This window comes from Trichophyton verrucosum, assembly GCF_000151505.1.
Source record: "Trichophyton verrucosum HKI 0517 chromosome Unknown contig00651_1.f1.exp, whole genome shotgun sequence".
Taxonomy (NCBI): Eukaryota; Fungi; Ascomycota; class Eurotiomycetes; order Onygenales; family Arthrodermataceae; genus Trichophyton; species Trichophyton verrucosum.
This window is the reverse complement of record NW_003315301.1, coordinates 101,389-119,001: the sequence shown is the minus strand read 5'-3', so window position 1 is coordinate 119,001 and position 17,613 is coordinate 101,389. Positions and strand designations below refer to the sequence as shown.

At 48.3% G+C, this 17,613-nt stretch overlaps 8 protein-coding genes across 8 annotated transcripts; 6 read left to right on the top strand and 2 right to left on the bottom strand.

The window, feature by feature from the left end:
• Nucleotides 1-1,160: 1,160 nt before the first annotated feature.
• Nucleotides 1,161-1,535, bottom strand: TRV_05868 (uncharacterized protein; the record flags this gene model as incomplete). Its single annotated transcript, XM_003020049.1, has 1 exon — nt 1,161-1,535. The coding sequence occupies one exon, from the start codon at nt 1,533-1,535 to the stop codon at nt 1,161-1,163; it is 375 nt and encodes a 124-aa protein (XP_003020095.1).
• Nucleotides 1,536-1,771: 236 nt separating this feature from the next.
• TRV_05867 (uncharacterized protein) lies at nt 1,772-2,587 on the top strand (the record flags this gene model as incomplete). The annotated part of the gene is made up of 1 exon (XM_003020048.1): nt 1,772-2,587. One exon carries the CDS (start codon nt 1,772-1,774, stop codon nt 2,585-2,587), a length of 816 nt encoding a protein of 271 aa, XP_003020094.1.
• Nucleotides 2,588-3,339: 752 nt separating this feature from the next.
• Nucleotides 3,340-5,441, top strand: TRV_05866 (siderochrome-iron transporter, putative; the record flags this gene model as incomplete). Its single annotated transcript, XM_003020047.1, has 7 exons — nt 3,340-3,521; nt 3,572-3,798; nt 3,851-3,903; nt 3,954-4,296; nt 4,357-4,609; nt 4,669-4,791; nt 4,886-5,441. 7 exons carry the CDS (start codon nt 3,340-3,342, stop codon nt 5,439-5,441), a joined length of 1,737 nt encoding a protein of 578 aa, XP_003020093.1.
• A 1,728-nt stretch (nt 5,442-7,169) lies between these two features.
• TRV_05865 (MFS multidrug transporter, putative) lies at nt 7,170-9,199 on the top strand (the record flags this gene model as incomplete). The annotated part of the gene is made up of 6 exons (XM_003020046.1): nt 7,170-7,212; nt 7,298-7,643; nt 7,713-8,169; nt 8,232-8,535; nt 8,614-8,885; nt 8,945-9,199. 6 exons carry the CDS (start codon nt 7,170-7,172, stop codon nt 9,197-9,199), a joined length of 1,677 nt encoding a protein of 558 aa, XP_003020092.1.
• A 463-nt stretch (nt 9,200-9,662) lies between these two features.
• Nucleotides 9,663-10,373, top strand: TRV_05864 (uncharacterized protein; the record flags this gene model as incomplete). Its single annotated transcript, XM_003020045.1, has 1 exon — nt 9,663-10,373. The coding sequence occupies one exon, from the start codon at nt 9,663-9,665 to the stop codon at nt 10,371-10,373; it is 711 nt and encodes a 236-aa protein (XP_003020091.1).
• Nucleotides 10,374-10,915: 542 nt separating this feature from the next.
• On the top strand, nt 10,916-11,634 carry TRV_05863 (GNAT family acetyltransferase, putative; the record flags this gene model as incomplete). The annotated part of the gene is made up of 2 exons (XM_003020044.1): nt 10,916-11,312; nt 11,369-11,634. 2 exons carry the CDS (start codon nt 10,916-10,918, stop codon nt 11,632-11,634), a joined length of 663 nt encoding a protein of 220 aa, XP_003020090.1.
• An 84-nt stretch (nt 11,635-11,718) lies between these two features.
• On the bottom strand, nt 11,719-12,888 carry TRV_05862 (uncharacterized protein; the record flags this gene model as incomplete). The annotated part of the gene is made up of 1 exon (XM_003020043.1): nt 11,719-12,888. The coding sequence occupies one exon, from the start codon at nt 12,886-12,888 to the stop codon at nt 11,719-11,721; it is 1,170 nt and encodes a 389-aa protein (XP_003020089.1).
• A 2,801-nt stretch (nt 12,889-15,689) lies between these two features.
• On the top strand, nt 15,690-17,487 carry TRV_05861 (uncharacterized protein; the record flags this gene model as incomplete). Its single annotated transcript, XM_003020042.1, has 4 exons — nt 15,690-15,990; nt 16,053-16,619; nt 16,678-17,346; nt 17,402-17,487. The coding sequence occupies 4 exons, from the start codon at nt 15,690-15,692 to the stop codon at nt 17,485-17,487; spliced, it is 1,623 nt and encodes a 540-aa protein (XP_003020088.1).
• Between the last annotated feature and the right edge of the window lie 126 nt (nt 17,488-17,613).

The following is a 17,613-nucleotide window of genomic DNA, read 5'->3' as shown; positions in this document are numbered from 1 at the left end:
AAGCAAGCAAGCAAGCAGGAAAGGAGCGCGAGATAAGGCTGATAAGTCTGCGGCCGCCGGGCTTATAAGGCGAGCCGCTTCCTGTCTGTCTTCTGGCGCCCTCGCTGCCTGTCCTGTCCTGTCCTGTCCTGCCCTGTCCTTCTTTTCGCTCCTCGTTCTGTGTGTCGTTGCTTTTTCTTCGAGCCTCGCGACAAGAAGAGTTTTTGCAGCCTGCCGGGGGTGGATTCGGGATAGGCGAAAGACAGCCTATATTTAGCACTAGAGAGAGACCGGCGGGACGACGAGACGGCGAGACGACGAGATGAAGAGTAGAAGACGAAGATGCACTTGAGCGTATACTTGTTATATAGAGGCAGAGAAGAGACGTTGATATGCGATGCGCTCGCTGTGCATGACCTGAAACCGCGCGCGATGTTGCTTGCCGCCGGCCTTGCATATATATATCTAGGATGTATATATATATATGGGTGTCTTTCTAACTACAGGGGCATCAACGCGGCCGGGAAGGTATTTATATGCCCGAATAGACAGACACAGCTGCCCATGTAGACAGACAGAAGGGAAGAGATATAGCGGTAGACAGATATAGGCGCGCGTAGCGGATCTATACGACTCGCACCCTCCTGACCCCCTATCCCATGATCATCAAAGTCTAATGCGCAACACCAGACACCCTCGTCTGCGCCCTCCTACGCCCTCCTACGCCCCTGGTGCGTCCTGTTGCGCTCTGCTGCAGTCTACTGCTGACTATGGACAGGCATCCTGTTGCCAGATGCGAGGTCTGATGGCCCGGAGGTGGTGCCTGGTTTCAGGAAGCAGCGTCAACAAAAGTCTCCATGGGGAGGGATATATGCTTCCTTCTATATCACAATCCTTAATATACACACAGGAAAAAGAGGAGGAGGAGGGAGAAAAAGAAGAAATGAGAAGCAGTAATAACGCCGGCTGAGAATCATGGTCACTCGTCACTTGCGCATCTGTCCACGGGATGGCTGTGGCGATGCTGAAGACACGGGATAGTATGTATATATATATAAGAGGAGGTAATCACTGGCGCTTAGATCAACCATTCGTGCGTCTGCAGGGTATCACTTGGGGTTAGAGAGATGCTTCCAAAGAGAGAAGAGAGAGAAGAAAATAGAGGGAGAGAGTAAGCATGCTTACGGCTCATCCGTTATTTCCACCGGGCCGCCAGGGAACGGCCCGTTTGCGTCTCCCCAAAGCATCTTCTTCGGCTTCCTGGGCTTGGTGCTGTCTTCCTGCGTCTTGACGCCATCGTTTGCGCCGCCTTTGCTCTGGCTCTGTTTCTGGTCACCCGCCTTCTTCTTATCCTTGTCGTCGCCGCAGCCACAGTCGTAAAAGTCGCCTATCTTGGTACAATCGAAGAGATCCTTCCTTAGCCGTCGGTTTACCTCGTTGTGTACCAGACAGCCCCAGCCTGCGGCGGCGTTCCGGGACGAGGTCTGTGGAGGGTACTTCTGGAGCAATTTGACGAAGTGTGCTGCGCAGTCACCACTAGAACATTGCATACTCATGTTAGCCATATATAATTAGTTCTCCTCCCTCCCGCCTCCCCCCTTCACTCAAGGTTGCCGCGTTACTGCTCCGAACACATACCATGGGTATAGTCTCGCAAAAAGGTACACATATGCACTCAATGCCCTCTGCTCTTCGCCTGTCGGTTTCTCGGGGTACCGTGCCATCACCGTGTGGAACAGATGCCACGACGACCGTCCCAGCTCGGCCCTATCCAGCATAGTATATCAGTGTCATGGTCCTCTCCCAATCCAATGTCACCGGGTCAGGGCCCTTTCGAGCAGAAATCCACCTACTTGGCCGTGCTATTCTCCAGGGTCGGCATGATGGACTCTCCCTGCAGCAGCGACAGCGGGACATTGCCATCCTTCGGCATGGGCTGCTGCTGCTGTACGAGGTGGCCAGGCGCCCTTTTCTCAGGGCTTATGGGCGAGACTCGGAAGAAGGAGATGGTGAGGATGAAGAAGACCGCAAGAGCAGTCAGGATGAAGAACCGCGACGCCGGTCGGTGAGCCAACATCATGGCTGCGAGGTATACGCCGTAGCCTGGTACGCCTTGTCACTATTCGTAGTGTATCAACAACGGTCTGCCGGAGGTGCTGCTGGCATTGAGCGCCGTTCACAGGCACGCTACAGCATACGGTGTGAAGAAGATAGAGAACAGCGAGTGCAAGGGGGAAAGAAAAAGGACGAACTGCCGACGTGTCCTCCTTTGTGCTCCCCTGCCAATAAGTCAGAGCGACGAGTACGAGTAGTAAGGTGTCTTTCTTCTTTGCTTCTTCTTTGCTTCGTCTTCGTCTTCGTCTTCGTCTTCTTCTTCTTCTTCGTCTTCGTCGTGGCCAGATCCGGGGGAAAGGGCAGCTGCTTAGTCATGCTCATTGTTGTCGTGTTATTCAGCCCCTTTTCGGCTTGGGGCGTTTTTTTTTTGCCTTCATCACGAGCATCAGGATGGAAAATGACAGCGAGGAAGACGCTCGTGAAACCGATGCAAAACAGCCTCTCGGTTGCTGGCCAGGGATGCCAGTTGCTGTCAGCTCTGTCTCGCCGGTGACAACCTTACCATCAATTGACTCTTGCATGGCAGCAGAGCTAAGTTAAAAAGATGCAGATGGCCACCCGTTATAGCGTCATCAGCCAACAGCAAACAGCCCCAGCTACCAACAACTAACAGAACCACCCTTGCAGCCTCAACGGGACTCCACTCGCTAGTGAGTTGATGCATATCTCGGGAATGCTGCCAGGCTGCTCTACCATGAAATCTGTCACCCGATCGGATACCAGATCTATACCCCCTCCTCCCCCCATCAAGGCCAGGATGGGCTGGAGTTATTATCATGGCTAGTTATGGACCCGCAGGCAAACAAATACCGTCATCGGCTCACCCGAGTGCTGACCCTTGGTTCCAGTCTCGAGAGGCAACGGATCAGATAAACAAGAGCCAGTGAGCAGCATGGACGGCACACAAGCTATTCGGCATGCCGTTGATTCTTCGGAATGGTCAACCAAGAGGCAACACCCGACGTAGCTTGTTTCTCGGTTCATGACGTGCGCTTCTAACTCTTATCTGATCGCACACACAGAGGAGGAAAAGGGCCACCCCCCTCGGCCAAAATAAAGCATATTCACCCTCTTCTCAAATTATCAGTTTGAAAGGGCCATAGCGAGTTTTTTTCACATGAGAGCTCTCGTTTTTTGCTGAAGAGCCCAAGTCTCCTCTTTAGCCTGTCCATAGTAACCTATTTTTAATACCTACCTATTCATCTGCCTCAATTCCTGGCATAGGAAATTACTGCCTAGTCTGCTATGCTGGAAAAGAATAGTAGTGCCGTCTCTGACAGCCTTCCTCCACCCGTTCATAATGCAGCTGCAACAGAAGCACTTGTGGATGATGACTCCAGCTCTGATAGTATCCAGTTTGGAGTCAAGCAGGCCGAAGCCGTTGCGGCAGCTTGGTCTCGAAAGTCACTCATCATAGCCTATGTCGGGTACGCGTGCTACATCTGCTTCCTTCTGCTTCGAGCAGCCGGCTAATCAGCTACATCAGGGTGTTCGTGGTCTTCTTTGTCAACTCCCTGCAGCAGCAGATGGCCAACAGCCTTAACCCCTATGTCACCAGCGCCTTTTCGAAACATGCTCTTCTGTCCTCCATCTCAGTGGTGTCAAGCCTCGTGGGGGCGATCATGAAGCTTCCTGTCTCTAAGATTATTGATATCTGGGGGCGTACAGAGGGATATCTCTTAATGGTTGGCTTCTGTGTCATCGGTAGGCCCTTCATCCTGCACTGGAGGCGGCCATACTAACCAGACTTACACAGGCATGATCATGATGGCTACTAGCAACTGCATCGAGGCATATGCAGCAGCTCAGGTGAATAGCCCGGCAATAATATACTTGCGCCTCAACTGACTATTTGATAGGTCTTCTATTGGATTGGTAATAATGGCATTGCCTATGTTCTCGACGTGTTTCTGGCAGACACCTCTAGCCTTAAAAACCGAGGATGGCTTCTTGCATTCTCTACCAGCCCTTTCATAGCCACTACTTTTGCTGGCCCTGCATTAGCACAGGCATTCCTCAAGACCTATGGCTGGCGGTGGGCGTTTGGCACTTTTGCCATCCTCATCCCGGTTGCTTCATTGCCAATGGTAGCCATCTTTCTCCACAGTAGCTTCAAGGCTGTGAAGATGGGATACTTAAGAGCAGGCAGGTCCGGCCGTTCTTTCTGGCAAAACGTCGTTCATTACACGATTGAGTTTGATGGTATGGTGGCAGCCCTGACCAATGTTTATGCATAGGCTATACGGCTAATTCTTTTCACAGTTGCCGGGATGATTCTTCTTGTTGCCGGGCTTACTCTCTTGCTTCTTCCGATAAACTTAGCTACTTACCAGGCCGAGAAGTGGAGGTCGCCAGCCATGATCTCTATGATTGTTATGGGAGGCCTCTCTTTGTCTGCCTTTGCCATATGGGAGATTCGATTTGCCAAGGTCCACTTTGCACCCTTCCATCTATTAACTGACAGAACTGTGCTTGGAGGCTGTCTCCTGAGCGCAACTCTCTTCCTTAGCTTCTAGTAAGGTTTCCTCCCGTGTTAAGGTCCAGCTACCTATCATTGCTAATTGTAGCTTATAGCTGCTGGGACTTGTACTTCCTGTCATACTTGCAAGTTGTCCACAACCAAAGTGTCCGCAATGCAGGCTACATTGCAAACATCTTCAACATCGGAGGGTGCATTTGGGCCCTTGTAATTGGGGCGTAAGTCTTCAAGTCCCCATCCTTTTAATGGATTGCCCTTTGTTTTTGCCTTTACCTCTCGACTTCATATTGCATATACTAACAGAATGTCCAGCATCATCCGCGTAACTGGGCGCTTTAAACCATTTGCCCTCGCCGCCGTTCCCCTCCAGGCACTCGGAATCGGTCTCATGATCATATTTCGCCAGCCAGGCTCTCACATCTCCTTAGTGATTGTCTGTCAATGCATCATTGCCATCTCTGCCGGCACGCTACAGATCTGCGAACAGATAGCAGTCATGGCAGCAGCAAGCCACAGCGAAGTAGCCATTGTCCTGGCTTTGCTGGGCCTGTTCAGCAACATCGGTGGAGCGATTGGCCAGACCGTCGCGGGGGCTATCTGGAGCCACACTATCCCGGAGCAGCTTGGGATTTTGCTTCCAGCTAATGCAAAGGATCAAGCTGCTGCGATCTATGCATCCCTGACCACTCAGCTTAGCCACCCCGTGGGGTCACCCATCCGCAACGCCATCATCGCCGCCTACGGTGAGGGTCAACGCTGGATGTTGGTTGCAGGAGTCGGCGTCCTTGCTCTTGCCATGTCATCAGTCATTTTGTGGAGAAACATCCAGCTCAAGAATGTTCACCAGGTCCAGGGCACCATCGTCTAATAATATAATAATCTAATCGTTGCAGTTGTTGGAGTTTAGGTTTATGCTTTCTCGTCGTCGGTCCAAACTACTGCCTTTCTCCCGTTCATCATTAAAAGTTGTGCATTATCTTGCATCAATATATTATCTATACTCCGTATATCTATATGAATCCCTTATCACCAACCTTCATAACTCCTTCGGCGCCTTCTTCTTGTTCCTTCTTTCGGCTATGCGGCACATTCAAGCAGGTTGACGTCGGGAGAGGCTCCGGATTAAGGTTACTCCGCCGGTCCTGCTGACTCATCCGCCCGTAATGGGCCCCGGCCGCAACCTCCAATGGATCCATCCTTCCAACTCTCGTGTTGACCTCGTAACTAACTTTACCCCAACGCCTGACAAAAAGACGAATGTCGAGACGCCAGTCCTGGAGGATATTCGGGTGTTGAGATACTGCAGCATGATATGACAGCATTGCACCGCCGGAGACATGGGATTATGGAGGACAGTGGGCATAGGACCTTGCAGATCACCACGCTGTGGACAGCACTACCATCTAGGCAGCGCGCTGAGTAACTACAAAGAAACTAACTAACACGAGCTCCTGGGTTCTAAAGCTTGTGCTATGCCGACTTATGTGCATAAAATACGCTTTGTGCACGTTATGAGGAGTCTCGTTTCCGTGCGTAGGTTCCGACTGACGTTCCCGTCCTGCCACCATCTCCACGCTTGCTCTACGGACACACGGAAAGGGAGTAAAAAAAAGAAGGAAATAGGGGGTGCGAGAGCAGACGCTGGAGCTATTCATAGCAACTGTTTTTGCCGATCCGCCATATGAATTTGAACCACGAGGCATGTGTTCAATGCGCTTGTTTTCGTCAAAGAGAAAAAAAAGGGGGGGGGGGGTTTTCTCGTGACGAAACAATGCTTTGTTCGGCCATTTCTCTCTCGATGATAGCTATGCCTGCCATGGGCATAATTAATAATAATTTTTATGTACCTTGATCCGGGATATCCATGTGCAGGCCAAGGCCCTTGCTGGGTTTCATAATAATGGCCCTTCCCTGGGTGTTTCTGTACGTGCGGACAGAGCACATCCATGCTTCTTCGGCAACTTTCTAGGCCGATAACTACTTATTCCACAAGTTTCACCACCGCTCCTATCAGACTAGCCTATAGGGCCGCACAAACGACCCGCAGAGGCAAAAAGGTCCATATACCGCCCTCTTTTGTGTCCATCTGAGCTCTGCTGTGAATGCATAACTCAATGCACGGCGCTGACAAAATCCATCTGGCCTAGCTCCCATCAGGTCACCTCGCGATATGGACTTCGAAGTCCGCTGCTTGACCCCCAGGTGTGGGACCCGGATATATTTAAACAGTCTCCCGTCTCTGTTTACTTCTCCATTTACTTCTGCTCGTCTAGATGACCATCGATAGACTTTTTTATCCTCCTTCTTCTCTTCTTGTACATACATACTCCGTACAAATATTCTGAGTGCCGGCCTCACTTTTCCAAAACCATTCTCCGTTCCAAACTCAAGATACCCCCTTACTTCCCCTACATACATAATCTCCACCGGTTATTGCCGTTAACCCCGTCACAGTCTTCCCGTCGTCCTTCTATATATAAGACGCATCCAATCGTTGCTGGCCAACAGAGTGGCAGGGGAATTTATCTGGATAGACACATACATACTTCTCCTTTAAGCACCGGGCCAGAAAGCTGCCCGCAGGGGAAGTTCCACGATGTCTTCTCCTCCCCAAACATCAAAGATGGAAGAGAGCGATAGTATGTAGTCCCGATACATGCATGAAGTAGGATCGTGGCTCCCTAAATTTTATTTGTCCTCCTAACGTTGTATCTTCGTTTATAGAGGCCTCGACTATCGTTCCACCAGTCTCTGACGACAATGGCAATACCAGGTCCTCAGAGAAGGGCTCGATTCCTAGTTCATCATCAGAGAACCTACCGTCTGACCAGACTATCGTGGAGGAAATGAACACATCTACGGTCATAACTGCGAATGGCAGTGCAGATGTTGAAAAGGCAATTCCAGAAGCTCCTGTGGCAACAAAAAGGGTCCCGGTAGGGTATAAGGAGTATGATGACCCAAATATCGTTTACTGGGATGGCCCAGATGACCCTGCACATCCAGAGAACTGGTCATCGATCAAAAAGGTCGTCATAGTTAGCTGCGTCGGCCTCATTACACTACTAACGTATGAAATGATATGCCTTTCAAGTTTTTGTCCTTCAAAGATACAGGCTAGCTAATGCGTCGTTTTTAGTCCTCTTGGGTCTTCTATGTTTGCACCCGGAGTCGGCGAAGTGATGAAGGAATTCAACAGTACAAACCCCGAGCTTGCATCTTTCGTCGTATCGGTTTACCTCCTAGGGTTCTCCTTTGGACCTTTGATCATTGCACCTCTTTCGGAAATGTACGGCCGTGCTCCATTATACACCATCTGCAACATTCTCTTCGTTGTGTTCAACGTTGCTTGCGCCCTTGCCAACTCCCTCGAATCACTAATTGTATTCCGTTTCTTTGCGGGCACTGCGGGCAGTGCTCCCTTGACTATCGGTGCCGGCACCATCTCCGATATGATTCGCCAAGAGAAACGAGGCGGTGCTCTTGCTGCATGGGCCCTTGGTCCATTGCTTGGTCCAGTTATTGGCCCTGTTGCTGGTGCTTTCTTAACTCAAGCGTTGGGGTGGAGATGGACTTTCTGGGTCCTATCCATTGCGGTAAGCATGGCTCTTTTTTACGGGTGGCTGAGAGCTTCCAGCTAATATATACATCCTAATAGTCTGGTGTTGTCGCTCTCAACACCTTCATCTGGCTCAATGAGTCCTACCATCCAGCCATTCTGGCCCGCAAGACTAAACGGCTTATCAAGAAAACTGGAAACACCAACCTTAGATCTGCGCTAGACTCCGGACAGAAGCCAAAGGACCTCTTCTTTCAATCCATTGTCCGCCCAACGAAGATGTTATTCCTTTCGCCCATTGTTTTCCTTCTATCTCTCTATGCCGCCGTTGTGTATGGATATCTCTATCTGTTATTCACAACCATCTCCGGAGTCTTCATCGGAAAATACCATTTCTCTCAAGGTGAGTCCTGCTTCTTTATTCTATCATACTGCTCAGTCTAGAAAAAGCATGAGTACTAACCAAACTTTTTCTGTCTAGGTACCGTTGGTCTTTCATTCCTCGGCATTGGAATTGGTTGTCTCCTCGGTTTGGGCGTCCTAGGCACGACATCCGATCGTCTGCTCAAGTCCCTAGCTGCTCGGAACGGCGGTGTCATGAAACCTGAATATCGCCTCCCACCACTTATTCCAGGTAGTCTCTTTATCCCTGTAGGCCTCTTCTGGTATGGGTGGTCTTCAGAGAAGGGTGTTCATTATGTCATTCCTATCATCGGAACGGCATTCGTCGGCATTGGCATGATATTTACTTTTGTAAGCTTAGTATCATTCGACATGATTCAATTCGCGCCATGCTAACATGTTATCTCCAGATGACTATATCTACCTACCTGGTTGACGCGTATACCCGCCATTCTGCAAGTGCATTGGCTGCCAACTCTGTACTACGCTCAATATTCGGTGCTGTCCTACCCCTCTGTGGCCAAAGGATGTATAAAGCCCTCGGGCTAGGATGGGGTAATTCCCTCCTTGCGTTTATCGCCCTGGCCCTGGCGCCACTTCCGATCGTATTCTACGTATATGGAGAACGTATACGCACCAGCAAGCGCTTTACTGTCATTCTCTAGAGCCCTTATATCTCTTGTTTCGATAAAAATGAGCCCCTTTTTCTGTTTATTTTTGGCAGCCTGATATCCTTGATCTTATGAAAATAGTATAGCATTGTGCATATAGATTCCCTTTATTTTCTCTAATCACATAATTTATATTTCTTGAATAAACAGCCTTGCGTCTTTTGTAGTTGAGTAAATATATTGCTCGGGTTTGGCTCGTATTTCTGATGGCTATCTGTCAACCTTTCATTTATAAAGATAAACAGAGGCGTTACCAAAATAGAGTCATGGTAGTGGCTTTGATTTTTATGTGACTCAGTAACACAATACGAGGTGTAAATATATTTGCCTCCCCAGCCCATCTTTAATACAACAGGCACAACAAACGTGTGAGGACGGTGTCACAACGACTTGACATAAGATTATTCTTATAAACCCCTACAAATCAGTCGAGAGAGAGCTTCCTATCTATTTAGCCATGACGGACTTCCCATCCGAAGCCCTCAACCTACATGGCGGGTGCCTATGTAAAGCAGTTCAGTATACCATAAAGGTGCCCAAAGCAAGTGATCGCGGAGCCGTCAAATTCAAGGCTCAGGCTCTGCCAGCAAATTCACGACCTGACGGTAGTGAGAACAAGGAAGAAACAGAGAATATCATCAATATCGATCTTCCAATCATCTCCATTGATCACTGCAGCGACTGCCGCCACGCCGCCGGGGCTCCAGTGCAAGCCTGGTTCATCTGCCCGCAAGAATGGATAGAGTGGGATGTAGCTGTTCTCTCCCCGTCAAATGGTCGTGAAGAACGCGTGAAACAGACAACACTTGAGGCCTGCTCGAAAGATGGCCAGGGGTTTTACGAAGATGAGCCAAACCCATATCCAGTGCCGACTTATTTGTCCAAATATTCGTCGTCGGAATATGTCACTCGGACCTTCTGCGCACGCTGCGGTACCAACTTCACCTATTTCACTAAACGGCCGCGGTCTAGTCCTACTGGCTTGGTGGTAGACATCACAATCGGCAGCATGAGCGATGAGAGCAGCGCCATTGCCTGTCCCACCCGGCATGCATGGTACGACTCTGGGATACCATGGCTCAAGACGCTGATGAGGGGAGCAGGTGCAGCGATGCCTAGGGCAAGAAAGGGCATATCCTTAGGTTTGATGAGAGAAGACGAAGAATAAAAAGATATAAGATATCGCAAGTGGAAGCTATCAAAATATTCCCAGCTCATCACGCCTGTCCTTTCGTAGCTATCTATTTTTGCATCTTCCTATCAAACCTTATTCATCTCAACTAAACTGGGCTAAAGATAAAAATAAAAGGTCTGCGATGACTAAGCACCAGACACTGTGAAATGAAAAAAAAGAAGACGTCCCCGCACAGGATCGAACTGTGAACCTCCAGATGACTCAGCAGATTGCTGCTAACAGTCTGACGCGCTAACCAGTTGTGCCACGGAGACTTGTCTATGCATAGGCCGTCTAACTTGTCACCCTATGAGGGCACTCACCGGCCTCGTGTACTGCATAACACTGCCAATCGCCAGCGATTTCCCCTGTGGCCACTCTTTATTGACGCCCAACAGCGTCATGGCGGCACAGCAGATACCCGGCTCGATAAGTTATATATTTTTTCCATAGTTATTAACTATACGAATACCCTCGAAGAATATCGAAGACATATCATGCTATATCATCCTTGAAGTACATGTTCAGCTTGGAATATGAGTACACTCTCGGACGTTCCAGGCCTTATACTTGAGCAGGCACAGGAGTCAGATGCCCAGCACATTGTTGACATTCATATAAAGGCATTTAGCTCTAATCTCATGCTTCTAGCCCAATTCCCAACGGCAACTGCTCAAGAGGGGCTGAAAACATTCCTGATTGACCTGATAATACAGGAGATCCGGGACCCGGGCTATGCTGTATTCGTCGTCCGGGATGCTCAGGGCTGTCTTGTCAGTTTTGCACGGTGGTGTCTTCCAAGGTATACCCCTGACCCGCACAGAGAGGCACCGTCGCAATTACCAGAGGGTACAGATATGGAGGTTCTGAATGCATGGAGCGCAAGGGTTCTGGATGTGACACGGAAAGTTATTGGAGATACACCGCATTACCGTAGGTTAATTAACTATAGGCTCCTCGTCCCTGTTCCTATGTTAATTACCATCAAGATATGACCTTTATTGCTACCGATCCGAAGTACGAACATCGTGGTGCGGCGACTTTACTCATGAGACAGGCTCTTGAGCAATGCACTAAGGAAACGGTACCTCTAATCCTCGAGGGTACATTGAATGCTATCCCGTTTTACATGAGGCTCGGGCTTGTTGACGAAGGGAGTATATCAATGGATCTAGAAGGTATTGAATCTAAACATGGGCCAAGCTTGTACGAGGAGCGACTCTTTGTCTTCAGGCCACGCCATGCGGTGAATTAAGGGCGCTGGGTAAACGGACTGGCTGTCGTGGCTATTATAGCATATTAAATTGGCATATGTCCTTTGAATTGTTGTGTGAAGCGGTTAGCACCAACAGTATCTTTCAATTGCAGCCCATTCCACAGCCACCCCCTTGTCTTTCCCCTTTCTCAGCCAGTTGAAACAACATATTTCATTATCAACCCTTGTTTTCTTCTGATACGGAATTCCAGTTCGCTGTATCAAGGCATGAATTTGGGGGGAGGGATCCCATGTCTCTACCGAATTTAATTTCCACTCCGCGGCTTCATTCTGGGCTGCCTGTATCGCGTCTCTAGAATAACGAACAAGCAGCTCTTCCTCCTCGTTAAGCGATGTTTGCTGCGTGGACTCAGTAGAAATATTCTGAAGAACAGCTTGATTCTCCACCACAAATCTCAGGATATATAGTGTGTTTGCTGCACCTTGATCTCCTGGAGCTCCAACAAATCGGTGATTCCAAAGTATCCATACTCTATTTCCGGGATCTCCCACAATAGCCCCCTTCCTCTCCGGCACTTCTCCAAAGAGTTTCTCACATACAAATTTCTCCCTACATCCATGCCATAATATATGATCAAGGTCTGGTATAACCATATGCCGCAATATCCCTAGGCTTGTAGCAGCCATTGATTTCCGCATGATATTCTCATCGAGCTTGCAAAGCGGGCCCAAGGCCTCGATCAGTATCGGCTTAGCGGTGGGTATTGGCATAAGCGCCGGTTCAAATTTGATATGATGGCTGGGGAACGGCTTCCATCCGCGCTTTCCATAGAACTCTCCCCCAATATCGGAAAATAGAATGCTGGCAACGCATTCTCTCCCATCAGCTTGCCAGGTTGGGAGCAACCGGGACAATTCGTCCATCAATCGCGAGGGATAGCCTCGTCCTCGGAATTGTGGCTCGCAGTATACACTTGCAACTCCATGAGTGATTGTGTCTTTGACTTTCCCATCTAGTTCCCGGGTGAGAGACGCTTTTCGAAAAGTTTCACACGAGGCGAGAATTATTCGTTGATCAGCCGGGAGAGTTTTATCAACTAAAATCCACTGAGTCATGCATCCATCCCTTGCTAGGGGAACGGTCATGAGGTACTGATATTCCTTCATGTATTCCGGAACCGTTAGAGCTCCCTTCCATTCTGCTGATGTATCCTTCCATATCGAAAGATTCTCGTTCTGCGTTGGATGGGCGAGGTGTAGATTTGGAGATTGTGCGTCTGGCAAACAGTCCATCTCGAACGATTATTTTTGGGCAAACACGCACTCTCCGGTCCACCTTAGGTTAGATACCAATGGAGAGTACCTATCTCTTTTGATATTCCTTGGGTATAAAAGTGGCTCCGATACGATAATTATACGAAGAATTTTAGAAATTAGCACATATCGGCTGCATACATGTGCTTTAGTAACTATATAATCATTCAAGAAAATGGTATGAATCTTCTGGTTAATGAATTTTGAAGAACTCTCAAAGGGCGTCCATTATAACCGATCGGTTAAATGAACCGGACAGGTCCGCTTTATCGTCACTTTCAATTGGGTGAATATTAGTTAGTGGCCAATGAAAATGGACTAAACTAGAAATAGGGCGCTTGGCGTCTGATTATCGGTAATTTTGCCGTTATGGCAAGGGGAGCACGTAGCCAACCACGAAACGGTTCTGATGGGGGAATGGTTAGTTATGCCGAACTTGTGTCGAACGGTTGCTCAACAGTTGCAAACTGCGGAACAATATACAACCGCTTCCGAAACCTAAAAGCTTAAACTGGGGTCAGGTGGAGGTGGGTCGCCTGCCGTTCCAGTGGCCAATGAAACGCGAAGCCGCTTCAACTTCCACAAAAGATATTTGTTGACACCCTTAACAAGCAACTACTATTGAGTATTGTTTATGGTATAACTACCTACGGAGTATGTTATGTTAGCCTTCTATTAAGGGCAGGCGCTACTTTCAATATGATAACTACTGCGCTGATTATCTCCTCCTATTTCTTACCAAACAGGGCGCTAACCGTCGAAAAGAGGGACCATAATGATACCCGACAGAAATAAATAACCATGACATTGAGGATGCAACCATACTCATAAGAAGAGTGGGAATTCATTCTGGTAAACCTCAACTTTCAGATAGCCCCACCACTGGTCTAAGGAGTGAGAAGAAAACTTTCTCGGTGTGGTTGAATTAGCGAATTTGATTGTTGGGAGAACCGTCATTGATTATAACTGCTTAAACCAGACCTATGGAAAGCATCAGATTTCCTATGAAACACCGGTGCAGAGTACTTACTTGACCGAAGTATAATGAAATAGCACCCCACTGAAATCTCTTTGGGCGCCTGAAGAAAATCAAGCACGACGCTGTTTCGTTGCCTTGTGTGAAGAGGTCCATATAAGTCTTCAAGATATGGCTTTGTACTCTCATTTTATTTGTCGGACGGCCAGAAATTTGGTTATTTGAAACCATCTACCGAAAAACTAAGTGCCGTCAGGTTTACCCTTCTAAATTCTTATTATTCTTAATACCAAGGGTTCACCGGCCAGTCCGAACCATCAGATAATACAGGGACACAATATTTAGCAGGGATATCTGTTGAGTTGTCAATGCAAGACGGTTCGCAGGCGCGGCAATGTTCCTTTATGCACAATGACGCTTATACGACTGAGCTATGTGGGGAACATACTTGATCAAAGTGGAAGAGAAGCGTTCCACCACGCGACTAATTGAGCCAAAGTCTATGGGGTGTTAAAAATGCATTTTCAACGGCAGCTAAGTAAGGCAGACAGGTTCAATGAAAGCTCAAAGAGGGTACTGGCTAAACACAACACACGCTCAGAATTTGACCTTAACACGCCCCTATGAACTAAACACAATACTGCTCACAATACTGTTGCTCGACTCAGCCTTCTGTTACTCCTGAAAGAATAAGTCCGGTGGCTAGAGTCTGGATTAGACAAGGATGAGTCCCTAGGTATCCCCTCCATGCAACCCCACGCAAAGACTTGTTTCGCAATGTGAACAAACTCCGTGTGGCCAACAGAGAATCCACTCCACGGAGCTCGGTTCAAAATGCAGCGAGGGCGTTCTCGGCAGATGTGCAGGAAGGCTCGGGGCATCTCCCGGCCGGAACTTAACGCCCAGCCAATGAAAGAAGGTCAAATCACGTGATTATAATGTCTTCCATTAGTAGCTAATGGATATAAAAAATGTGGAAGAGGGACTCCATGAAGCTCCACCCGAAGAGAAACAAGATATCACAGACAGGGACAAGGCATGGTCGACAGTATCCTCTGTGGCGCGATGGAACGAGATACCCTGCCGTCGATCACCTGTCTAAATTCAAGAGGCGCCATTTTTTGTTTAGTGACATTGCGAGGAGACGGAGACTCTTCTGTATTTTGGCTCCAGCCATGTTCCTGGCTTATTGGCTTTTACAAGTCATAGTACGGAGTATATCCCGTGCCTCAACTACCTGGCATGGGATTAATTTCCGGAACTAACTAGAAAGGCCCTCCTGGACTTCTAAGCACGTGTATCTTGTTGAACGTCGGTCGTGGACAAGCTTTCTCGAAAAGGCTTGGGCTGTCTACCCAAAGCTCTGCTATGGATGGAAAAAAAATATATACCAAAGGCTCCTCCCTAATGGGCCACGGAGCATCTCTCCGATCATTCCATTCCATCAGGCCCAGTGATGTGCAAACAGAGCGGGAACAACTGTTTCTATCTCACACAAGACCCGCTACTCATGGTTCATGATTCAATTCACAATGATCCATCCTCCATTAAGATACCAGTAGTAGGACTTCAGAAAACAGACCACAATTCCTAACTAGGCATCTTTGGTGTTAATCTTCGGACTGGACTCAAGAGTCATGGAGCCATCGGCATGATCTGTCCGTCATTTTCATTCCACTGGCTGGGACGGATACCAACCACGGGCAACGGGTGATGCTGCGGAAACACACGGCTGCTGTATGACAGGAGAAAAGTTAGGCTTTCACTGATGGTGAATCATACTAGCCTCCGAGAATGAAGAACTATGGAATATAAATTCCAGAGAATTTCCCACCTCTGTTGTCTTTATTCCTTCATTCATCAAGAACAACACATCAAAAAGCTGAATCTTCTCTTTTACCTACCACAGAGGAAACACAAAGCAGTGTTAAATATGCGTTTTACACAGATTGTGGCAGCCGCTCTCTGCCTGGGTGCCACCGAGGCAGCGGTAGCTCCTATCGACAGAGCCCGCAAAGTTCTAGGAAATCAGCATGCGTTTGACAAACGTGATGCTTCCGGTGATACCGCAAAGGCCCCCAAACACTTGACTAGCAAGAACAAGAGTAAAATCTTTCCTTTCTATATACATCTTCTTCAATTGGTCTAACGTTAGTTTCTTGGATAGAGTTCTATGTTGACCCAACCAGCATCCCGGGTGTTCCTTTCGATATTGGAGAGTCGTATGCTGGAAATCTTGCCAACACTCCAGCTGGAAACTCTAGTTTGTTTTTCTGGTATTTCCCATCAGAGAACCCGGAAGCCAAAAACGAAATCACCATATGGCTCAACGGTGGCCCCGGATGTAGCTCCATGATTGGTCTTCTTCAAGAGAATGGACCGTTCTTGTGGCAGCCGGGCACTGATGGCCCAGTCAAGAACCCATATGCTTGGTCCAAACTCACTAATATGGTCTGGGTTGACCAACCAGCGGGAACTGGCTTCTCCCCTGGCCCACCCACTGTGAAGGATGAGATCGATGTTGCAAACCAGTTCAGCGACTTCTGGAAGAATTTCATGGACACCTTTGACCTCCATCACAGTGATGTCTACCTTGCTGGAGAGAGTTACGCTGGTCAATATATCCCCTACATTGCCAGCGGGATGCTAGACAGGAAGGATTCTGAATACTTTAATGTCCAGGGTATTACAATCATTGACCCATCCATTGGTGCTACCGAAGTGATCATTGATGGTAAGTCAGGTATCATCTTATTTAAAAAGTTAGAGTTTATGCTAATATGCTCCCCTAGCCCCATCTGTTCCTGCATTGCACCGCTTCAACAACATTATCGACCTAAATGAGACCTTCGTTAACGACATCACCAAAAAATGGGAGAGTTGTGGATACAAGAAGTTCATGGATGATGCTTTGAAGTTCCCTCCAGCTGGCCCCATGACTGTCCCTGGAAAGTCTGCCGGATGTGATGTTTGGGACGAGATTATCGCTGCTGTCAAGGAGGTCAACCCATGCTTCAACATCTATCACCTCAGGGACAACTGCCCAAGCCCATCTAACGTCATGAACGGACCAAAGAACTTCTTCAACAACAAGCAAATCCAGGAAGCTATCCATGCCCACCCAACCGATTACCGCCTTTGTGGTGAATCCCAGATCTTCGGTCCTCACCGCAATGACCGCTCTGTCCCCAGCTCGTATGGCCCACTTGCCAGTGTCATTGAGAGAACAAACAACACCATTATTGCACACGGTGACCTTGATTTCCTCCTCTTCACCGAAGGCAGCTTGGCCTCCATCCAAAACATGACTTGGGGTGGTCTCCAGGGCTTCCAGAAGGAACCATCTGACAAATTCTATGTTCCATACAAGGATGGATCTGAAGTCGGCGGAGCTGGATTCGTTGGCAAGACCCATCGTGAGCGTGGCCTCACTTGGGTTACTGTTGACCTTGCTGGACACGGTAAGTTGGAATATTTCAATTTGGTGCCTGGAAGGTCGCTAACATATATATCTAGAAATCCCACAGTATGCTCCTACTGCTGCATACCGTATGCTCGAGTACATGCTTGGAAGAGTCCAGAGCCTGACTGAAACCCACTAAGATGATTATCCAAATTTCCTGTTGTATATAGTTTAGATTGGGGGACGGGAATCCCTGGTTAATGCATAGATGTATTGGTAGTCATTCGTTTAAAATATAAAAGTTGGTTTATTTAAGAAACTCTTC